Genomic DNA, 20,551 nt, shown 5'->3' with positions numbered 1-20,551 from the left:
AGCAAAGGAAACAGTCAACAAAACCAAAAGACAACCGACAGAATGGGAGAAGATATTTGCAAATGACATATCAGATAAATGATATATCAGTATCCAAAATCTATAAAGAACTTATCAAACTCAACACCCAAAGAACAAATGATCCAATCAAGAAATGGGCAGAAGACATGAACAGACATTTTTCCAAAGACATCCAAATGGCCAACAGACACATGAAAAAGTGCTCAACATCACTCGGCATCAGGGAAATCCAAATCAAAACCTCAATGAGATACCACCTCACACCAGTCAGAATGGCTAAAATTAACAAGTCAGGAAACAACAGATGTCGGCGGGGATGCGGAGAAAGGGGAACCCTCCTACACTGTTGGTGGGAATGCAAGCTGGTGCAGCCACTCTGGAAAACAGTATGGAGGTTCCCCAAAAAGTTGGAAATAGAGCTACCCTACAACCCAGCAATTGCACTACTGGGTATTTACCCCAAAGATACAAATGTAGGGATCCGAAGGGGTACATGTACCCCAATGTTGATAGCAGCAATGTCCACAATAGCCAAACTATGGAAAGAGCCAAGATGTCCATCGACAGATGAATGGATAAAGAAGATGTGGTGTATATATATACAATGGAATATTATGCAGCCATCAAAAGGAATGAAATCTTGCCATTTGCAACAACGTGGATGGAACTGGAGGGTGTTATGCTGAGCGAAATAAGTCAACATGTATCATATGATCTCACTGATATGAGGAATTCTTAATCTCAGGAAACAAACGGAGGGTTGCTGGAATGGTGAGGGTGGGAAGGATGGGGTGGCTGGGTGATAGACGTTGGGGAGGGTATGTGCTATGGTGAGTACAATGAACATATTTAAGAGATTTCTTCAAACAACCAGAAAAATGATCAGTACCATAGACACAGAGCCTCCAAATTTAAAGTCCACAATGTTGCTTTATAAAGTTGTTTGATGGTGGTCTCATTTACTATGTCAGTGAAATCGTTTGTAAGGAAAGAATTAAGCAGATCCTTTGTTAAATTTGGTGGGATTTTATTAACTAACTTATACAGATAATGGGCCAACAATTGATTTTTATGTTTAAAGAAGACAAATATAATAGCTTCATAGTCATTACAAAGCCAAAATCCATATTTTGGGAAATGAAAATGTTGCAGATATTGCTTACAAATTCAATCACTCCTGCAGATAAATCAGACATGTACATGATTACTTTAGATAAAACCTATTTCAAAACGCATCCTAAGAGTTACTCTCAATCAGGTTTTATGACAAAATCCTGGAATTAGCAGGGGATTAAAATAATAAATACAACTGAATTTTTCAAACATTCTAAGTTGTTTTATGTGAGTGAGCTGCCTTCACACTAAGAAATGCCATGTGAAATTCTTAGGAGACATCAGGTTAAGGTTGTTTCACTCAACACATACCAACAACGTGCCCCTCCTCGTGCCTGAAACAAGAGTGGGAAAAGAATGTTACAAATCTGTACAGAAGACCTCAAAAAGCTGGCCACTCAATTGCAAATCAAACAGGAACAATGACAGAATTTGGGTTTTTTTCCCCCTCTTAACCTTTCTTCTCAATATAAATAAAAAATACAGTCAAGTAGGTAAATAAAGATCCCTTCACATTACTAAGATAATAAAGTGAATTATACCACACGGGAAACCACCATAGCCTTTCAACATGAACTTTTTCCAAGAATTTTATGGATGTCTTTGGCTTTATAAGCATAAAAATGACATGTCAAATAATCACCCCAAAGAGAAGGTGATGAAACAAAAGACCTACTTGTCTCTTAAGAACATGATGACTTGGACCAGTTCAGCAGCTAACATTACAAGCACAACATGCAGTTTAGCAAGAATTTGAAAGACATGAGGAAAGGGAGCAAAAGCCTCTATGAGCCAATGTCCTCAGATATAGTACAGTGACCCCCACATCTTCATCCCTAGAAAAATGATACAGCAAACATTTCCAGAATACAAAGGCTTAACACATCCTTATTTAAGAAACATGTGCTCACCTCCATAGGTCCAGAAAATGTATCATCCTTTCTCTCATCCTCATGGAGCTCCAGGAATCTTGACTCAAGGAATGGAATCCAGGCCCTGCCTACGCATCTTCACCCTGAGCCACCCGGGGCTGGTCGATCAGGAGAGAACTAGCAAGCAAATGCCTCAGACTGAGCAAAAATGTAACACTAAATACAGCAGGTCATCAGTATTGAGCACCAGGACAAGAATAGCTAAGATAAAGAAGCAGAGGAAACATGGATACTGCAGAGAGTTTGGCCAGCAACAACTGGCTATGGCAAAGTAGCTGGTCATCATAATTTGGTCAAATACAAGTGTTTCCAGTTTTCGTTTTTCAACTACTGGTGAATTTTGGTGGTCTGCTGCCTTGTCACCCCATCCACCTAACTGTCCAAGATAAAAGCAGTTATTGGTGAGAAGTTCAGAAAACATACTTCCAGGAACTGAGGACTCCTTGAAGCAATCTGATTTTTCTTTATTCCTTGGCACAAAATGTAGTCTGACAAGCTTAAGATCTTTTTTAAAAAAAGAAACACTGTAAAATACTCAAAATCCAGCCCTTAATTTTTTTTTTATAATGTATTACAAAAACAATGGCATGCTCAGGGGAGAAAATAAAGTACCAATAAGCAAAAATAGAACCTAACAGACATCAAAAACCACCCTGGAGAAAAAATAAGCAAAGTAATCAAAACAGGATTAAACCGTATGTTTACCACATAGATTATTTCTTATACATACACATTCATAAAGTATCTCATTTTAAACTATGTTTAGGTATGTATACATTTTATACAGTTTATATACATAATACATTTAGTATCGGACATTAAAACTGTTCTGACTTTGCAAGATGATGAGGAGTACAGAGAAGACACATGGGCTAAAAGTTACTAAATGGAATGATGCAAAAAATGCAGAAAAACGAGAAGTGGATGAAGTTTTTAAAAACACATGAGAGGTTAACGAAATTTATGAATCAGAAAATAGTGGTGGCTGAAGAGCCTTGCTTTTAACCAAATCATCATTTAAACTTATTGATTTGCTTTAATCCCAAATGTTTTTAATCAATACAGGTGCTGCCAAGTGTTTGCTTGGTATCAGTATGTGCTCACATGCCTTTTTACACGGGTCCATTGCTAAACAAAGTGTTACTAGATGAAAAGCCCAGTGTGCGAGTTTCCTGTGCCTGCAGTAAAAAATCACCACATCCTTGGTTCTTTAAAACAACACTATTTTATTCTCGCACAGTTCTGGAGGCCAGAAGTTTGAAGTCCGGGTCTTGATAGCGTTGCACTCCCCGCAGAGGTTCTAGGGGAGAATCCATTCCTTGTCTCCTCCAACTTGGAGCTGCCAGCATTCCTCAACTTGGGGCCCCTTGCTCCAATATCAGCCACCATGATCTCAGGGCTGGCCTCTGAGAAACTTCAATTCTGCTCTTAGGGTCTTTCAACTGGGATCAGCCACCCCTCAGATAACCCAGGATAACTTCCTCATCACAATATCCCAATTTAATCACATCTGCAAAGACCCTTTAATCAAATGAGATAGCATTTACAGGTTTCAGACAATAGAGTCTGATGATCTTGTGGGGGAGGGAGAGGAGTATTTTTCAACCTACTATCCATAGTATTCACAAAATTCTCCTAAAATTTCCTTGAATCTGACCCACTATTTCTTATTAGAATTTTATTAGTTGTGTCTATTCTTTGCTAATTACCCAAAGCATAGGCCACCTATTTAAATGCCTTTGTTATTATCTAGATAGGTTCCATTTGAAAATACTGTAGGATCACCTCCCCCAGCCCAAACTGATTCTTCTTTCTCTCTTTTCTGTTTATTGCTTGGTCTTCCTGTGTCATCATCCATGAGGTAGGACTTTGAAAATCAACCTTTTTCATCTTAAGTGCCACATCCAATTAATCCTCAAGCTCTGCTGGTCCCACTTCAGTTCACTTCAAATCAGTCCCACTCGCGCTGCCCCCCACTCTGAATGTTCCTGGCCTGGTTGTAACTGCAGGGGACAGAGCTCAGCTAGCCGGCTGCCAGGCTCGGTCCTCTATACCTTGGCTCACCTTTATCCATTCTCTATTCTGCTGTCAGAGTGATCTTTCTCCAACTTTCTGAATCTGATCAACTCACTCACCTACTTGAAACCTTTGAAAAGATCCCACTATTCTCGGATTTAAGTTCGAACAACACAGACAGGGCTGCTACCTACACCCACAATCTCATCTTGTATTTCTATCCCATTCCTTCCTTCCAAATCTCCTAAGCAGCCTGAACTAGAATCAGCTTTTTCTAAAGTATCATGATTTTTTTTTTTTTTACTTCTACATTTTGGAACATACTACAGGTTTCTGCCTTGCCAGGCCAAACAACTAGCCAAGTCCTATTTATCTTCCAGAATTTGGCTAAGAGAGTCCCTTGTTTAGGAACATATCCCTATACACTTTAAACAAGTGAACCATACAGTATGTGTACTATATCTCAATAATGCTATTATTGAAAAGAAAAGAAGAATGAATCGGGCTCAGATGGTCCCGAACTCATTTAGTGTTATACACATCTTCTCCAACTTCACAAGATCCCCTGTGCCTATCTCCCTAACATTTCTACTACACTGTCATCTGCTGGCTCATGACTGCTTGAGGGCACGACTGTGACAAATTAATCTTCACATTCTCCTTGAGTAATATAATGTCTGGTACAAGGCGGACACTCAGTAAATGTTTGTTGAGTGAGTGACAAGATTATATAATCCTTCAACACAGCATTACATGGTTGAAACCAACTATAATAAGTCCACCAAGTGTTAGAATGGAGTTTACAGTCACCTGGATTGAAGTTAGGTATATATAATTTGCCACTTAGAAAGTAAATTACCTTTGCGGCTAAATTACTACTAGGATTGACCAATACTAGGCTTTAAAATTCAAAGTATAGCCATTAGAATGTAATTGCACTTTAGACAATATAATCCTTTCCCAATGAAATACAGCCTTTGTCCTCAATTTGCGTTCCAGCAGTTAGTGTTCATATTTATCAATCAGCTTACAGGGATGAGTCATCATCCAGCTGCTATAAGCTGTGTTTAATTAGCTTTAAAGCATTTTTCTAAGAGCTTCTGCCCTTCCAACTTAAGCTCCATTAGTTTTCTTGGCTGCCACATTATAGAACAAATAAAGTGAACATGTCCTTTTTAGTGGGGCCAAATCATTCATTATACTTATATGCAGCATCCACACACAATGGAAGAGTATTCATTTCTTTGTGTCATCAAATACATAAACTTTCATTTTTTTTCCTGTTTTCAAAGTGTTTCCAAAAATGGTAAAGATCAGTCCTCAAAGGATGTTACTTCTAACAACCAAGTTTTCATTAATGGCCTAAAGAAGAGAATAATTCATAATTCTGTTCTTAAGTGTAAAAGAATACAGACCAGAAGAATTCTATCCAGATAACGTGGGCCACTTTTAGATGCTCAATCTATTAATTGCTTTCCTAAGAGAGTATGTCTTCTGGCATAGGAAACCTAGTTTCCTCTCCCGCAGTTGGCAGGAAAGAGAGATAGAGGGAGAGAAGGGGCAAAGGACCGTTCTTGCCTTCCCTAATCTGGTGGGATGGAGTAGGAAAGAGTCTGAAGAGTTTCTCTTGTTAACTCCCAGTTTTCTACCTGGCTGGTTTAGAAGAGATTATATTCTAAATACCTCCGCTATCCTACTACCATTCCCTGCCACAGCACCTTGCTTGCCTTTTTTAGAACTCTGTGATTTAGCTTTTGTTTCTTTATCCTTTTATGGTCTCTCTCCTCTGCGAGGGTGTAAGCCTCCATGGGCAGTCTCTGTATTTCCCTCTCACTAAACCCAATGCCTTACACATTCTGTGAATGCGGTGAACGTTGGGAGGGAAGAAAGAAAGAAAAGGTTGAAATCAGAAGGGCCTGAGATGGAAATTTACGCTAGTGCAAAAGTTCTAGACAGAGGTCAATCTTGAGTAAAGTGGGGGTAGGCAGGGCAGAAGAAAACACAAATCAGCATCTGCTTCTGGCTGCAGGGAGAAACAGGCAGCCTTGGGAGAGGAAAACAGCGCCTTAAGCATTTCTAATTCCCTATTCTATTTGGTTTCATTAACAGGATTGCAATAGTATTATTTTTCAAGTAAATATATGCTGCTCCTGTCACATTATGGTTCCTGTAGACTTGCTGGTCAGTCTGCCCTTTCTAACATTGTTTCTGTGGGAAAATGAGTCACAAGTTCCAAATAACTGACTCACCAAGATTTAGAACATAACCAGCTCAAATTATAACCTGGTTTTCATTTCAACTGTCTCTTATTTCCCTCTTCTCTTTCTTTTCAACTTTCTCATTCTCTCAGCTGTCTTCCTTCCCCCTCCCCCTGTGTTCGCGTACCTGCACGCCCATGTGTTTGCATGCACACACACCTTATATTCTTTCACAATAAGAACATAAACAAACATACCCGGTTCTCACATCCAGTTACCAAGTCTTAGAATTCTTCCTTAATCATAAAAATTATGAGTCAGATATGAGCTCACACTCCAGTCCAATTCACATCCTGGTTGAGGCCTTATTTGCCCATGCCCGGTCTGTCAAAATAGCCAGCTTATTAGTGTCCTGATTCCAATCTCTTCTCCTTTCAGTCCATCCTGCATATACATGTAACTCATAACTGCCTCTAAAGCACTACTCTGCATCATGTTAACTCTTTTTTTCTCACATCACTGCCATGCCAAGTGAATAGAACTTACTCCCCGAATTCATATGATGAACCTATCCCACCTTCTCAACTTCACTTCCTATCACTGCAGCCTCAGGGCCGCTTTCAGATCATTTCACTATTTCTTAGGCACACACTTAACCATCCTACCTGTGTGTCTTCACTCATGCTCCTCCCTCTGGTCTTCCTTTCTTTCCCAGTCATCCTTTTATGATCAAATCTAGCCCCAAATCCTTGGTAAAAACTTCTCGATCACCTCAAGATACAAGATTCCCTTTCTATATTCTTTTTTAAGTTTTTACTTTAATTCAAGTTAGTGAACACAGTGTTGTATTAGTTTCAGGTGTACAATATAGTGATTCATTAATTTCATACCTCACCTGGTGCTCATCATAAGTATACTCCTTCATCCCCATCACCTGTTTAACCCATCCCCCTCCACTCTCCCCTCTAGCAATCATTAAGTTGTTGTCTATAATAGTCTGATTATTTTTCTCTCCTTTTTTTTCCCCTTTTGTTTCTTAAATTCCACATGAGTGAAATCACGGTATTCGTCTTTCTCTGACTGATTTATTTTGCTTAGCTAATACTCTCTAGCTTCATCCATGTTGTTGCAAATGGCAAGGTTTCATTCTTTTTTATGGCTGAATAATATTCATATATCTATATCTATATAGATAGATAGATGATAGATATAAAATCACCTCTTTATCCATTTTCAGTCGATGGACACTTGGGCTGCTTCCATAATTTGGCTATTGTAAATAATGCTGCAGTAAATATCCGGGTGCATGTAGCTATTTGAATTTGTGTCTTCATATTCTTTGGGTAAATACCCAGTAGTGCAATTCCTGGATCATAGGGTAGTTCTATTTTTTTAATTTTTTGAGTAGCTTCCATACTGTTTTCCACAGTGGCTGCACCAGTTTGTATTCCCACCTATATTCTTTCTGCGCTTAGGAGAACTCTATGCATTTGTGCAATGTTTTCATAGTTTTTTTTCCATATGTTTCCTATGAAAGCCTCACAACAACACAGCAAAGTGGGTATCGTAAGTATGTACACTTCACAGATAAGGAGAAAGGTTTTCAGAGATGCGAACTGATTTACCCAAGCTTGCACAGCTGGAATGTGACAGAAATTATCTTTAAACCCTGGCCTTCCCATTCCATGTTAAATTCCCTATTCGGCACTTACTATAAACTGCCTCAGGTTGGTAATTATTTGCATCATTTTTTTGCTGTCTTCCAAACTAGATTATAAGCTCTGTGAAGGCAGTAGCTACGTAGAGAACTTGCCCCAGTGCATTATAATACACAAGATGAGAACTCAATAAATATTTGATTGAATGATTCTAAGAGTAGGTCAATCCATTCACCCAACTTAAAAAGCTTTGGTGATTCTGCTCTCCCTCTTCTGTCCAATATTTGAATTCTGAGTACTCACCTGAACACTCTGTGAAAAAATGCAATATATCTTGGCTGTTTTTAAATTTCTTAACCTAGTCATCCCCAAAATAAGCTGCAAATTCCCCTAAATTTAAATTCCCCTTAAGTTACTTTGATGAATAAAATGAGACCAGCAGGTATTTCAATGTTGGCCAATGTTGGCCATGAGTTGTAGGAATAAAAGTTGGGGAAAATAGTAAGTGAAGTTGAGTCATCTGGCACACTTGCTGAAAACACATATATCCAGGATTCAGATCCAGTACTTTCTCAATCATTTTTCCTTATGCCAGTTTTTATTGAACACATGACCCCAGGGGGCATACTACAAAACAATGAACCAGTGGCAAAGCGACACTGACTGAAGGCTCAGCAACAGACCATGTTGTCCGTATTAGCCATTTGTTTGTGTGGGCACGAGTACTCATGATTGTAATTTATACTGCACGTGAATTTTCTGCTCTTGACATTCTTCCTGTTTTGTAAAAAAGGATTCAATTTTTCAATATTTTACAATGTTCCACAAAGAGCTGCTATAACCTCTAAGTCTGGAAGTCACTGAACAAAGGACAGGGAACCTGACAGGAGTATTTAAATAGAGGATTTTATGACAGGAAAAGAACTTCAGTCTTTAGAACTGAATTCAGAAGGTACTCACAGGCTCTCCTCGTGATCCATCCTGACCTGGAGCACCTGGAGGTCCTGCTTCTCCCTTTTGAAGATAAAAAAAAAAAGAGAGAGAATTCCATTTTCAGGCACGCTTATAAAATAATAATATATAACATTAAATATTAAAGTACCTTAGATACAAACAGAAAAATTACTTCTAGGTTATTATTATTAATAAGTTACATGGTCACAGATGGCAACTATACTTGGTACAGAATTGGTGAATCACTGTATTGTACACCTGGAATTGTCTATAACACTTCAATTAAAAAAATGTAATGTTGTATGTCAACTATACTTCAATAAAAATATTCAAAATTTTGTTTGCTATTTTATTATTTACTTAATATCTAAGAAAAATTCTAATAATAGTACAGGATGTTTTTAGATACAATTATAGATTTCTATTAACAAATTAGGTAAAATACCTAAATAAATGGAAATATATATGCTGTTTATGGATAGAAAAACTCACTCTTTTTTTTTTAACAAGAAGATAGCAGGAGGGGAAGAATGAAGGGGGGTTGAAATCAGAGGGGGAGACGAACCATGAGAGACTATGGACTCTGAGAAACAAACTGAGGGTTCTAGAGTGGAGGGAGGTGGGGGGATGGGTTAGCCTGGTGATGGGTATTAAAGAGGGCACGTATTGAATGGAGCACTGGGTGTTATACGCAAACAATGAATCATGGAACACTACATCAAAAACTAACGATGTAATGTATGGTGATTAACATAACATAATAAAAAAAAAAAACCTCATTCACAGTCTTGAAGCTATAAAGTCTTCATAGCACAAAGATGTTAGATGTCTCCAAATTAATCAAAATTTAACGCATTTTCAAAAGAAATCCCAAGAAGATTTTTGTTGTAATGTGGCAAAATGATTATAGGATTTAAGCAGAAAAACAAACTACCGAATAGCCAAGACAATTTAGGAGAAGACCAAGAGGGTGAAATGAATTTGTTCCTGAACACATATCCAGCTATGGGAGTTAAGAGTGTATACCACCAACCCAGGGAGAGGTAAAAGATCAGTGGAACAGAAAAGGGAGCCCAAAACTGCCTTCAATAAGTTCAGTATCTGGAAAGGAACTGTAACTGCAGCAAATGGTACTTGGACTATTAAATATAATTTAAAAAATTAAAACTGAATAATCACACACATGCACACACAGAGGAAATAAGACCAAGGTATGAGAAACAGAATTTTAAATCCTTTTGAAGGAAACATAAGAAACTATATTTATAATTTGGGGGCAGAGAAGAATTTTTTAAGTAAAATGTAATAAAACAAACCATAATAAATTTTGATTATCTGACTATACTAAAAATATAATGGCTTATCAAAAGATATTTTAAAAGTCTAAAGATAGACTACAGATTAGAATAAACTTGCATGTAATAACAAAGGGTTAGCAAATTAGTATCTAGAAGTTAAAAGCCTTCTAGTACTCAATAAGAGAAATAAAATAAAAAATAAAAATGGATTATATAAAATACATATGAAATTTAAAAATTCCTTCTGGATTATTGATTTTAACCCTTCCTGACATCAAATAACTTATTATGGAATTCATGAAGCGACTATATAAATATCAAATCTATTATGGCAGCAGATAATTGAGTTAATTTATAAAATAACTCTGATACTGTACACTCATTCTTATGAGAGTAGGACATTACTTTCATTGCCAAAGGAAATGTGATCAAGGTTTATATCAATCCTTTCATATTTATTTTTATTTTACTTTTTACTTTAAAGTTGATCATTCTCTTGGAATGGAGCCAATGGATTGGATCATTCTTCTGGATCTATCAGAATTGATCATTCTAATTTAACCTTGCCACCCAACAGTTGCATTTTAAAACCAAAATAAAGCTTTCATTAAAAGTGGAGTTACTTATAAGTTATTACTTGAAATTATTTGAGACTTTACCTTAGTATCCGCCTCTTTAAAATTAACACCTAAAATATTTATTTTTAGATGGCTGTAAAAACTAACAAAGTTCTTAGTTATATGCCTTTAAAATACTATGCTCAAATTATTTAAGCATCTTATTTGATACCCACCCTTTTGCATCCTCAAAACTTTTCCCAAATTGCCAGTGTACGTAAAAGTATCTACACATACTTAACAATAAATATTAGCTGAATTTGTTCCTAAAATGTATAATATTTACAGGTCAGTACAGCTATTAAACCATCAGGGGCAGTATAATAAAGGGCGGGGAGAGGGGGAATAAGCCTCTTAAAATACAAACACAGGCACACCCTCCAACATTTCGGCTTTTTGAAACCTAACGGTCATTAGGAGCCATGATTTTGTCTTCTGTTCAGCAAAGTATTGCATCATAACAAGCAAAGTTCTCTGCAATTATGCCACACTTTATTTCATACCAGAGAAAACACTTCATTCTACATGAGAGCAAGAAAGGAAAGCAAAAGCCTTTTTCTTGTAAATACTTCAAATGCCTGAGTGGAAATAGGTCTAAGGGTGAAAGAGTCTCAGAATAAATGTACTGATGCATATGCCAACATTGTTTTCCATAGTTTCATATTTTAATGAATTTCCCAAAACCATAGAAAATGAATCACAGAAGGAAGAACAAATAAAACCTGGCTAACATAATCAGCACTTAGAAAAAAAAAAAAAATTCAACCACATCACATTATGGAACATGGATTCTCCCACTTTCGTGAATTCTTGCATTTCATAAGCACAGTGAAATACCAACTCAAGCCAAATAGTTCATCTGTTCCAATTGTATTTACAAACACTAGCTGACAAGCTGACAGCTGACAACAGAGCGAGCAAAGAATAATGTTTTCCTGTAAATTAACCAAATTGGGAGGGGGGTGCTGCTAGCCATTGGGGTTCTACAGAAAAGCTTATGAAAATACCAAAGAAAAACAAAGATATATGTAGGATCCACTAAGTTTAAAATCTCTAGGTCAAAAGTCTGAAAAATTAAAGGGATGTGTCAGGACCTAATACAACAGGGAAATACTGCAATGACTATACCTAAACTTAACATTCATATTAATAGTCAGAAGGATTCACCCAAGCCATTGGTTCTCATGTATGGCCACCACATCAGCCAGCTCAGCTTCAGTTCATGTGGGAACTTCAAAGGGCAAAATTTCAAGCCCTCCTGCAGACCTAATGAATCAGAAACTCCAGATGGTGGAGCCCAGCATTTGGTTTTAACAGAAGTCCAGCTGATTCTGATGATCTGAGGACCATGGCATATCTTAAGTCTTTAGGCCACGTACCTTCCCATAGTTCCAGGTACTGTCATATGTGACTTGCTAAGTAAATCTGCAGTTTAGCTCTTCTGTATATAAATGGAGGAGGGCAGTTGTCACATAGTAGAAAAAACAAATCTGGGATTACATAACTACTTTGGCTGGTAAAAATTTCTCCTCTTACTTCTCTGATGACCCAATCTTATTTTTTCCAATTAGCAGGAGGTTTTGTAAAAAGTAACTAATCATCATCAAAGATTATCAATAACGAAGTCCCCAAATTATTTGAGGATTTATTTTTATTCCTACTTCATGTACATCATGATACATAATTATATGAACAAAATGTCACCTATTCTTTATCATCTACAGCAGTGATTCTTACACTAGCTGCATCAGAATCTCCTGGAGAATTTGTTAGACTGCAAACTGTGGACTCCACTCCAGAGTCTCTGATTTAACAGGAATCAGCATTTCCAACAGGTTCCCAAAAAGTGCTGATACAGTAGCCTTGGCACCACGCTCTAGCCCAGATCTCAAGATACTTACACATCCTTTCTGCTCTTACCAACACCTCTCTACAATGACACTGTATATAGCTTTACACTTGGCACGGAGTTTTAGGATGGCCAAGCTGTTCAACAGGTATCTTGTTTATATAGGTGTTGTTTTCCTGACTTGCACATTCTTTAAAGGGAAGAAACATCTACATGAGTTTTTTTTTTTTTTTTATTACTTAGAATACTTAGAATTGTGCTGAGCAGAAGGTATGGTCCCCTTCTTTATAAACACTAAAGCATATCAAGGAAGGAGAAATGGGTTGTTTATTCTTAAATGTTTAATTTCAAGGGGATAAAGGAAATGAGGAAAAACATTGATGGATAGGGCTACAGCATTTGCTGTTGTAAAATTATGCACATTGGTTATCAAAAGATGGTGGTAAATCATCTTTACCTAGAAGTGTCCTCTTGATTGCCTGAATAATGTTTCATTGGGAGATGAAGAATGATTTCTTTTGGGCCATTTTCCATAAAATAATTAAAGGCAATACACAACCTGTGAAATTCAGTATTGTAATCAGAACCTAACCTGATCATTTGATTGCTTTCATGGCCTGGAGAACCTTGTACATGTATATTTGTTTGAATGGTGGAAAAAACACATATAGCATGTCCCTAGCTCTAATTTATTATTTTGCTATCCTATTATTAATTTCTTTCTTAATATAAAAGAATTGAAAAAATGTTACACTAAACATTATTTCTAAATCCAGTTTCTACAGCTAATGTCAAAGATGATTTATTCCACAAAAAGCAGCTATTTTTAAGAAGGAATTTCAACCAACAACAGACATGTAAAACTTGCATTGCATGTGTATTTCCTTTCATGCTATGGCCTCTGGTACTTACCCACAAAAAAATTAAAAGAATGGAGAATAACTTAGTTTGTGGCCATCACAACCCTCAAAATCAGGTGGGTGACCATTAAAATATAATTTAATTTTGAGGAGTTTCCTTATTTTATTGTTAAATACTTTATTTTGACTTTGATCTTACTACATGGTTGATTCTTAGTTTGTAAACAAACCTCTACCATGCCAAAAGATACACTGAAGATCTAAGCCTTAGGGAAGCTTCTCCCTGCTTACCAAATAAACAGACAAGAAGTTTAGGAGGAATCATGCAGAGAGGGGAACCACACAAACTAGGCCTGGAATTCTATCTCTGTTGTGTAACTGAATGCACTTCTGGATAAATTAATTCATCTGTCTTAATCTGACCTTACTGTCTAAGTGACATTAATACTCCCAATGTCATAAGATTTTTTTTAACAAAATAAATTAAGAGGCTTTGTGAAAGTGCCTTGCACATCTCTAGGCACAGAAGGGAAGATTCATAAAAGTTAGCTGATCCACTGCCACCAAAAAGTTGGGGTCTTAACTATCCTTTGTCTTATGATTTCTTTTATGTTGCATTCTTTCAAATAACACGGTATTTTTATATTTCTACTGCTATGGTTTAGCATTATTGTTTAGAAAAAATAAGTATCTAAAAAATATAGTTAATATTTTAATATTTTAAAATGTCATAAAAACAGTAGAGTCAATAGTTTCATCAACATTTTCTATATTTTAGAAAGACTATTTGGGTGTAACATGATTTTTCAACAATTTGGTGAAAGGAATTTTCATTGGTTATTAAATTATGTCTACGTGATCTTGGACAAGTTATTAATCTTCTCCATTCTTAGTTTCCTCATCTGTAAAAGGATAAAAATTTTTTTTTACTTACAGTTCAGTGATTTATGAGATTAATGTGAGAATGCATATAAAGTGCTGGGAAAAGAGCCAGGCATGTAGTAAGTATCCAACAAATTATGTCTGTTGCTATCCTATGTCCTGTCCTGGGTTCACGTCTCTTCATACCCAGTTTAAACACTGTTTTTCAGTATTTCAATTGCTAACTGAAATTCTCATCCCTTTACCTCACTGTTCATCTGCTGCACTTGCTTAGGCAAACCTCAATATTCAGTAAATCAAACTGAAAGCCTCCTCAGACCCAATACAGCAATGCTACAGTATAAGTATAGTATAACATAAGTATAGCAATGCGAGGGGGAAAATAGTATGACAGTCACATAGACTATAACTTCCAGCTTCAACAAGACTTCAACGCAGCTTCTCTATTTCTTTACTCTCTGGGCCACATTTTCCACACAGCTAAATCAACAAAACTACCTTTTCCCTCTCAACCGGTGACAATTTGCACTTCTTTAGAGAAAACAGAAGTCAACCATCTTGCCACCAAACCAACACACTAACCTGAATTTTCATCCACCCATTCTTTTTTTTTTTTTTACCTCTCTCTCTCTCTTAAAGATTTGTCAGAGAAAAAGAGAGAGAGAGAAAGAGAGAGAGAGGAGAGAAAGAGTACATACAAGTGAACACAAGCAGGGGGAGTGGCAGAGGGAGAAGCAGGCTTCTGCCATAATCCCTTCCAGTTCTGTTCACTCTCCAATTCCTTCCCCTCTCCAAATGAGATAGAGCTCCTTATCAGGATTTAACTACTTGCTGGACATCTACTCTTAAATGTGCCACAGAAATCTTAAATGCACACATTGTACTTCTCATTTCTCCACCTCCCCAACAGAAGACATACTTAACCCATCCCAATAAACAATTCCATTAATTAAACATTAAACTTTACCATACATAAAAAGGAGATGCTCAAGAAATAAGAAGCCTAGTAAGCCACTCAAACTTTTATACCCCTACTATTAGAGGTCTAAATATATTTAAAACATTTCAAATTGAGAAAATTTGCAGACAATATCCAAACAAAACTACTAAATGAAAAACAGAAAATGAGAATCCAAACATTTCAGTAAATTTCCCTCACACAAAAATAAACATGAAGCAGGAAAAAACTGCAACAAAATGCCATAACCTGGATTAATGTTACACAAGTATTTTTCAGACATAAACAAGGATGATATAAAATAAGAACTCAGGAAATAAATTGAAAAGACAAAATAATCTCAGCTATCACAATTAAATTACTAGAAACTAAGGGAGAAAATATTTAACTTTAAATTTTTAAAGGCACTGAGAGAGAAAAAACTAAACATAGCCAATAAAAATGAATTTTTTAAAAAAGATAAAAAAGGTGAGGAAAGTGGTAGAGGTAGAAGATAGCTCAAGAAGTCGCAACATATCTAAAATTAGAGTCCTTAGATATAAATTAAAACAATGTAACAGAACTTCTATTTAAAACTATAATCCAAGGGGCACCTGAGTGGCTCAGTCAGTTAAGTGATTGACTCTTGGTTTCAGCTCAGACAGTGATCTCAGGGTCATGACATGGAGCCCCGCATCGGGCTTCGTGCTCAGCACGGATATTCTCTATCCCTGTCCTTTTGCCCCTCTCAATCATGTTCTCTCTCTAAAATAAATCAATAAAACCTTAAATATATATACATATTTAAAAAACTATAATCCAAGATAATACTCCAGAATTAAAAGAAGCCCTCAATCCACTTATTAAAAGGATTCTGGGGTAAGTGGAATTCTTAATTCTGAGACATAAATTATGCTCTTAGACTTTCCACATAAAGGTTTTTGTTTTGTTTTAACTCTCCAGGCTTCCATATGAAAAGACAAAGCCACTTACAAACGAAAGACAATTAGGTTGACATCAGAAGCACACATAACAGCCGTGGAACAACATCTCAAAGAAATTCAAAGAAAAACAGTGAAAAGCACTGAGACAAGAGTTTCTAATGACAGCGACAAGATAGTGACAGCCAAATTGTCATTCAAGTAGCAAGAAAAAAGAAAACATGTTAAAATACAAGAATTCAGAGAATACTGTATTCACAAGCACTTCCTAAGGAATACACTATAGAAGAAGCTTCATAAACCAAAATGGTGACTAGGAATTATTGGTAAAGGGGCTGGTGATGAACACTGAATACATTTAATTGCAGATTTGAAGCAAAGGAGGGACATGAATGGAAAATCATTTATAAATATTACATAATCTGACGAAGTAGAAGTAATATCATTAAACAAATAAGAAGAGGAGGAGGAAGGAAAGAGGAAAATAGAATAAATTCACTAACTGCCACAGAGATGATAAGGTATCATTTAAAGTTAGCAACACAAAGCATAGATGCCTAAGGAAGGCAAAAGGCTGCTAAAGGAATTCTAAACTGTATTTTTATAGACGACTAAAGGTATTTGTATAAAGACCCTTAGTAGTTAACATTGCTGTATGGTATATTTGAAAGCTGCTTAGAGACTAGAGATCCTGAGTTCTTATAACAAGAAAAAAAATTTTTTGGACCTATATGAGAGGTGATGGATGTTAACTAAAGTTTTTGTGGTGATCGTTTCAAAATATATGTAGGTAAAATCATTCTGATGTACACCTAAAATTTATACAGTGCTGTATGTCAATTAACTCAATAAAACTGGAAGGAAAAAGAGCACTGGAAAAACATAAACTTCCTAAATCCCAAAGAAAGTCAAGGCAAAAAGAAATTTAAAACTGACCACATTGAGAAAGAAGCATAGCAAATAGTGCACAGGGCACATAGTAATATAACAAAATTAGAACATAAGCATTATGACAGATGTAAGGCCAAACCTATTAGTGAATAAAAATAGACTCAATCTCTTAAAAGAAAAACATTTCAAACTGCTTTTAAAAGGAAAGACCAACTCTACGCCTGAGATAAGAGAAACTAAAAATTATTGAAAAAGCAAACAACCAAAGAATGTGCAAAGGTTTAAGCAAGCAAATAAGAATAATCAAAATGAAGAAATGCAATTCTCATATATAAGACAAAGTAAACTTCCAGCTAAAACTTGATAATGTCAAAAGCCACAATCCAAAATGAAGATGTAACAGTTATGAATATCCATGCAACAAATAAAAACCACATTCATGAAACAGAGGATAGAAGAAGACTAGATAAAAATGACTAGATGACACAAGATAGGTTAAAAAAAAATTAAGTATATAGAATATTTAAAGAAGATATTCAATAAAGAAAATTTTACAAATGTATATTGAGTTTCCCATTCTCAAAATAGATATTTACCTTTTATATGACAGGAAACATTTCTGACAATTGAACATATAAGTCCAGGAAAAAATTACAACAAATCCCATTAAGAAGACGTTATGCAAATAACATTCTCCAATATAGTGCAATAAAACCAGAAGTTGACAACAGAATCAAAATAAAAGAATTTTCAACGTAAATTTTTTTAAACTTTTAAACAATTTCTAGGAAAAAGAGAAGATCAAAATTACAGAATTTCTAAAAAGTAATAATGAAAACACTGCACATTAAAATCAAGGGAATACAATTGAAACAATAATCAAAAAGTATGTATAAATTTAAATACTGAAAGCAAAAAATAGTAATGCAGCAAAAATAAATGAATTCATTTCCCAATTGTAAAATCTAGAAAAATATAAGAAAAAAAAAGGAAGGAAGGAAGGAAGTAGTACAGACAAAAATAAAAACAAAAGAAAAACCAGAAATGGAAAATCAATGAAGTTAAAAATTAAATTATGTTGGATCTTTGGGAAAAAAAAAAAAAAAAAACAAAATAAAAAAGCCAAAATCTCATTTTTAATCAAGCAAAAAAACAAACAAAAAAAAGTAGAAAGCGAAAGCATAAATATTCAAAGAAATAACAAAGGAAGAATAATTACTGAAACCAAGAAAACTTTTTAAAAACCAATAAAGGAATTTGCACAATCCTGTATAAGTCATTTGAAAAATCTAGATGGAATAACTAATTTCCTAAAAGAATGAAGTTTACTATTATTGACCCTGTGAGAGATAGAGCGCTTAATCCAAGCAATTTCCATGTAAGAAATAAGAGAAAGTTATCAAGAAGCTATTCAACACAAAGAGCATCAGGCCCAGATGATAATGGAGAAAATGAGAAAAAACCCTGCGGTGCATGAATTCAATTATAACGACCAATAACAAATGATTATTACATAATATATAATATCAGGAATGAAAGAACATTAAAAATCATACATTAAAAGGACAAGAATATGGCACAAAAACAGGCACATAGATCAATGTAATAGAACAGAAAGCCCAGAAATAAATCCACATGTATATGGTCAATTAATCTTTGACAAAGCAGGAAAGAATATCCAATGGGAAAGAGACAATCTCTTCAACAAATGGTACTGGGGAAAAAAGGACAGCTACATGCAAAAGAATGAAACTGGACTGCTTGCTTACACCAAACAGAAAGATAAATTCAAAATGAATTGAGGACTTAACTGTGAGACCTGAAACCATAAAAATCCTAGAAGAAGTGGCTCAGTCATTAAGCATCTGCCTTCAGCTCAGGTCATGATCCCAGGGTCCTGGGATCGAGCCCCACATCGGGCTCCCTGCTCCGCGGGAAGCCGGCTTCTCCCTCTCCCACTCCCCCTGCTTGTGTTCCCTCTCTCTCTGTGTCTCTCTCTATCAAATAAATAAATAAAATCTTAAAAAAAAACAAAAAAAATCCTAGAAGAAGTACAGGCAGTAATTTCTCCAACATCAACCTTAACAACTTTTTTCTAGATATGTCTCCTGAGGCAAGGGAAACAAAAGCAGTAAACAATTGGGACTATATCAAAGTAAAACTTCTGCACAGCAAAGGAAACAGTCAACAAAACTAAAAGACAACCTTCTGAATAGGAGAATATATTTGCAAATGACATCTCTGATAAAGGGTTGGTATCCAAAATATATAAAGAATTTATACAACCGAACTACCAAAAAACAAATAACCAAATTTAAAAATGGCAGAAGATATGAACAGACATTTCTCCAAAGAAGACATACAGATGGCCAACAGATCCATGAAAAGATGCTCATCGTCATCATCATCATCAGGGAATGCAAATCAAAACTATGCTTAGGTATCTCCTCACACCTGTCAGAATGGCTAAAATATAAAACACAAGAAGCAAATGTTGGAGAGGATGTGCATAAAAAGGAAGCCTTGTGCACTTCTGGTGGGAGCACAAACTGGTGCTGCCACTGTGGAAAACAGTATGGAGGTTCTTCAACAAGTTAAAAATGGAACTATCCTACGATCCATAATTGCACTACTAGGTATTTACCTGAAGAATACAAAAACACTAATTCAAAGGGATACATGCACCCCTCTATTTATTGCAGCATTATTTACAAAGCCAAATTATGAAAGCAGCCCAAGTGCCCATCAATAGATGAATGGATAAAGATGTGGCACATATATACAATGGAATATTATTCAGCCATAAAAAAGAATGAAATCTTGTCATTTGCAACAACGTGGATGGAGCTAGAGAGTATAATGCTAAGTGGAATAGTCAGAAAAAGAAAAATACCACATGATTTCATTCATGTGTGGAATTTAAGAAACAAAACAAATGAGCAAAGAGAAAAAAAAGAGAGACAAACCAAGAAACAGACTCTTAACAATAAAGAACAAAGTGATGGTTAACAGAGGGGAGGTGCATGGGGGGGGATGGGTAAAATAGGTGATGAGGATTAAAGAATACACTTTTCATGATGAGCACTGAGTAATGGATAGGCTTGCTGAATCACTATACCATACACCTGAAATTAATGTAACACTGTATGTTAACTACACTAGAATTAAAATTTTAAAAATAAAACAAATAATTTTAAAAGGACAAGAATAATACAATGTAATAAATAAAATATGCCAACAAACTGAAAATGAAATGAATAAATTCCTTGAAAGGCACAAATTACCAAAACTTACTCAAGAAGAAAGAGAAACACTAAATAGCCCAATATTTAGTAAAGGAATTTAATTAGTAATTAGAATCTTCCTTACACTTACAAAGCCCAA

At 35.6% G+C, this 20,551-nt stretch overlaps 1 protein-coding gene across 1 annotated transcript in view; it reads right to left on the bottom strand.

Moving 5' to 3' along the window:
• COL21A1 (collagen type XXI alpha 1 chain) overlaps positions 1 to 20,551 on the bottom strand; it is a 180,973-nt gene that overhangs the window by 36,155 nt on the left and 124,267 nt on the right. The window contains exon 17 of the mRNA XM_032409621.1: positions 8,899 to 8,952. Within this exon, the coding sequence (XP_032265512.1) occupies positions 8,899 to 8,952 (54 nt within the window). The remainder of the gene's footprint in view (positions 1 to 8,898; positions 8,953 to 20,551) is intronic.

The sequence above is a fragment of the Phoca vitulina genome, unplaced genomic scaffold (genome assembly GCF_004348235.1).
Source record: "Phoca vitulina isolate PV1807 unplaced genomic scaffold, GSC_HSeal_1.0 scaffold11, whole genome shotgun sequence".
Lineage (NCBI taxonomy): Eukaryota > Metazoa > Chordata > Mammalia > Carnivora > Phocidae > Phoca > Phoca vitulina.
The sequence above is the reverse complement of the archived record's forward strand: the minus strand, read 5'-3'. Positions and strand labels throughout refer to the sequence as shown.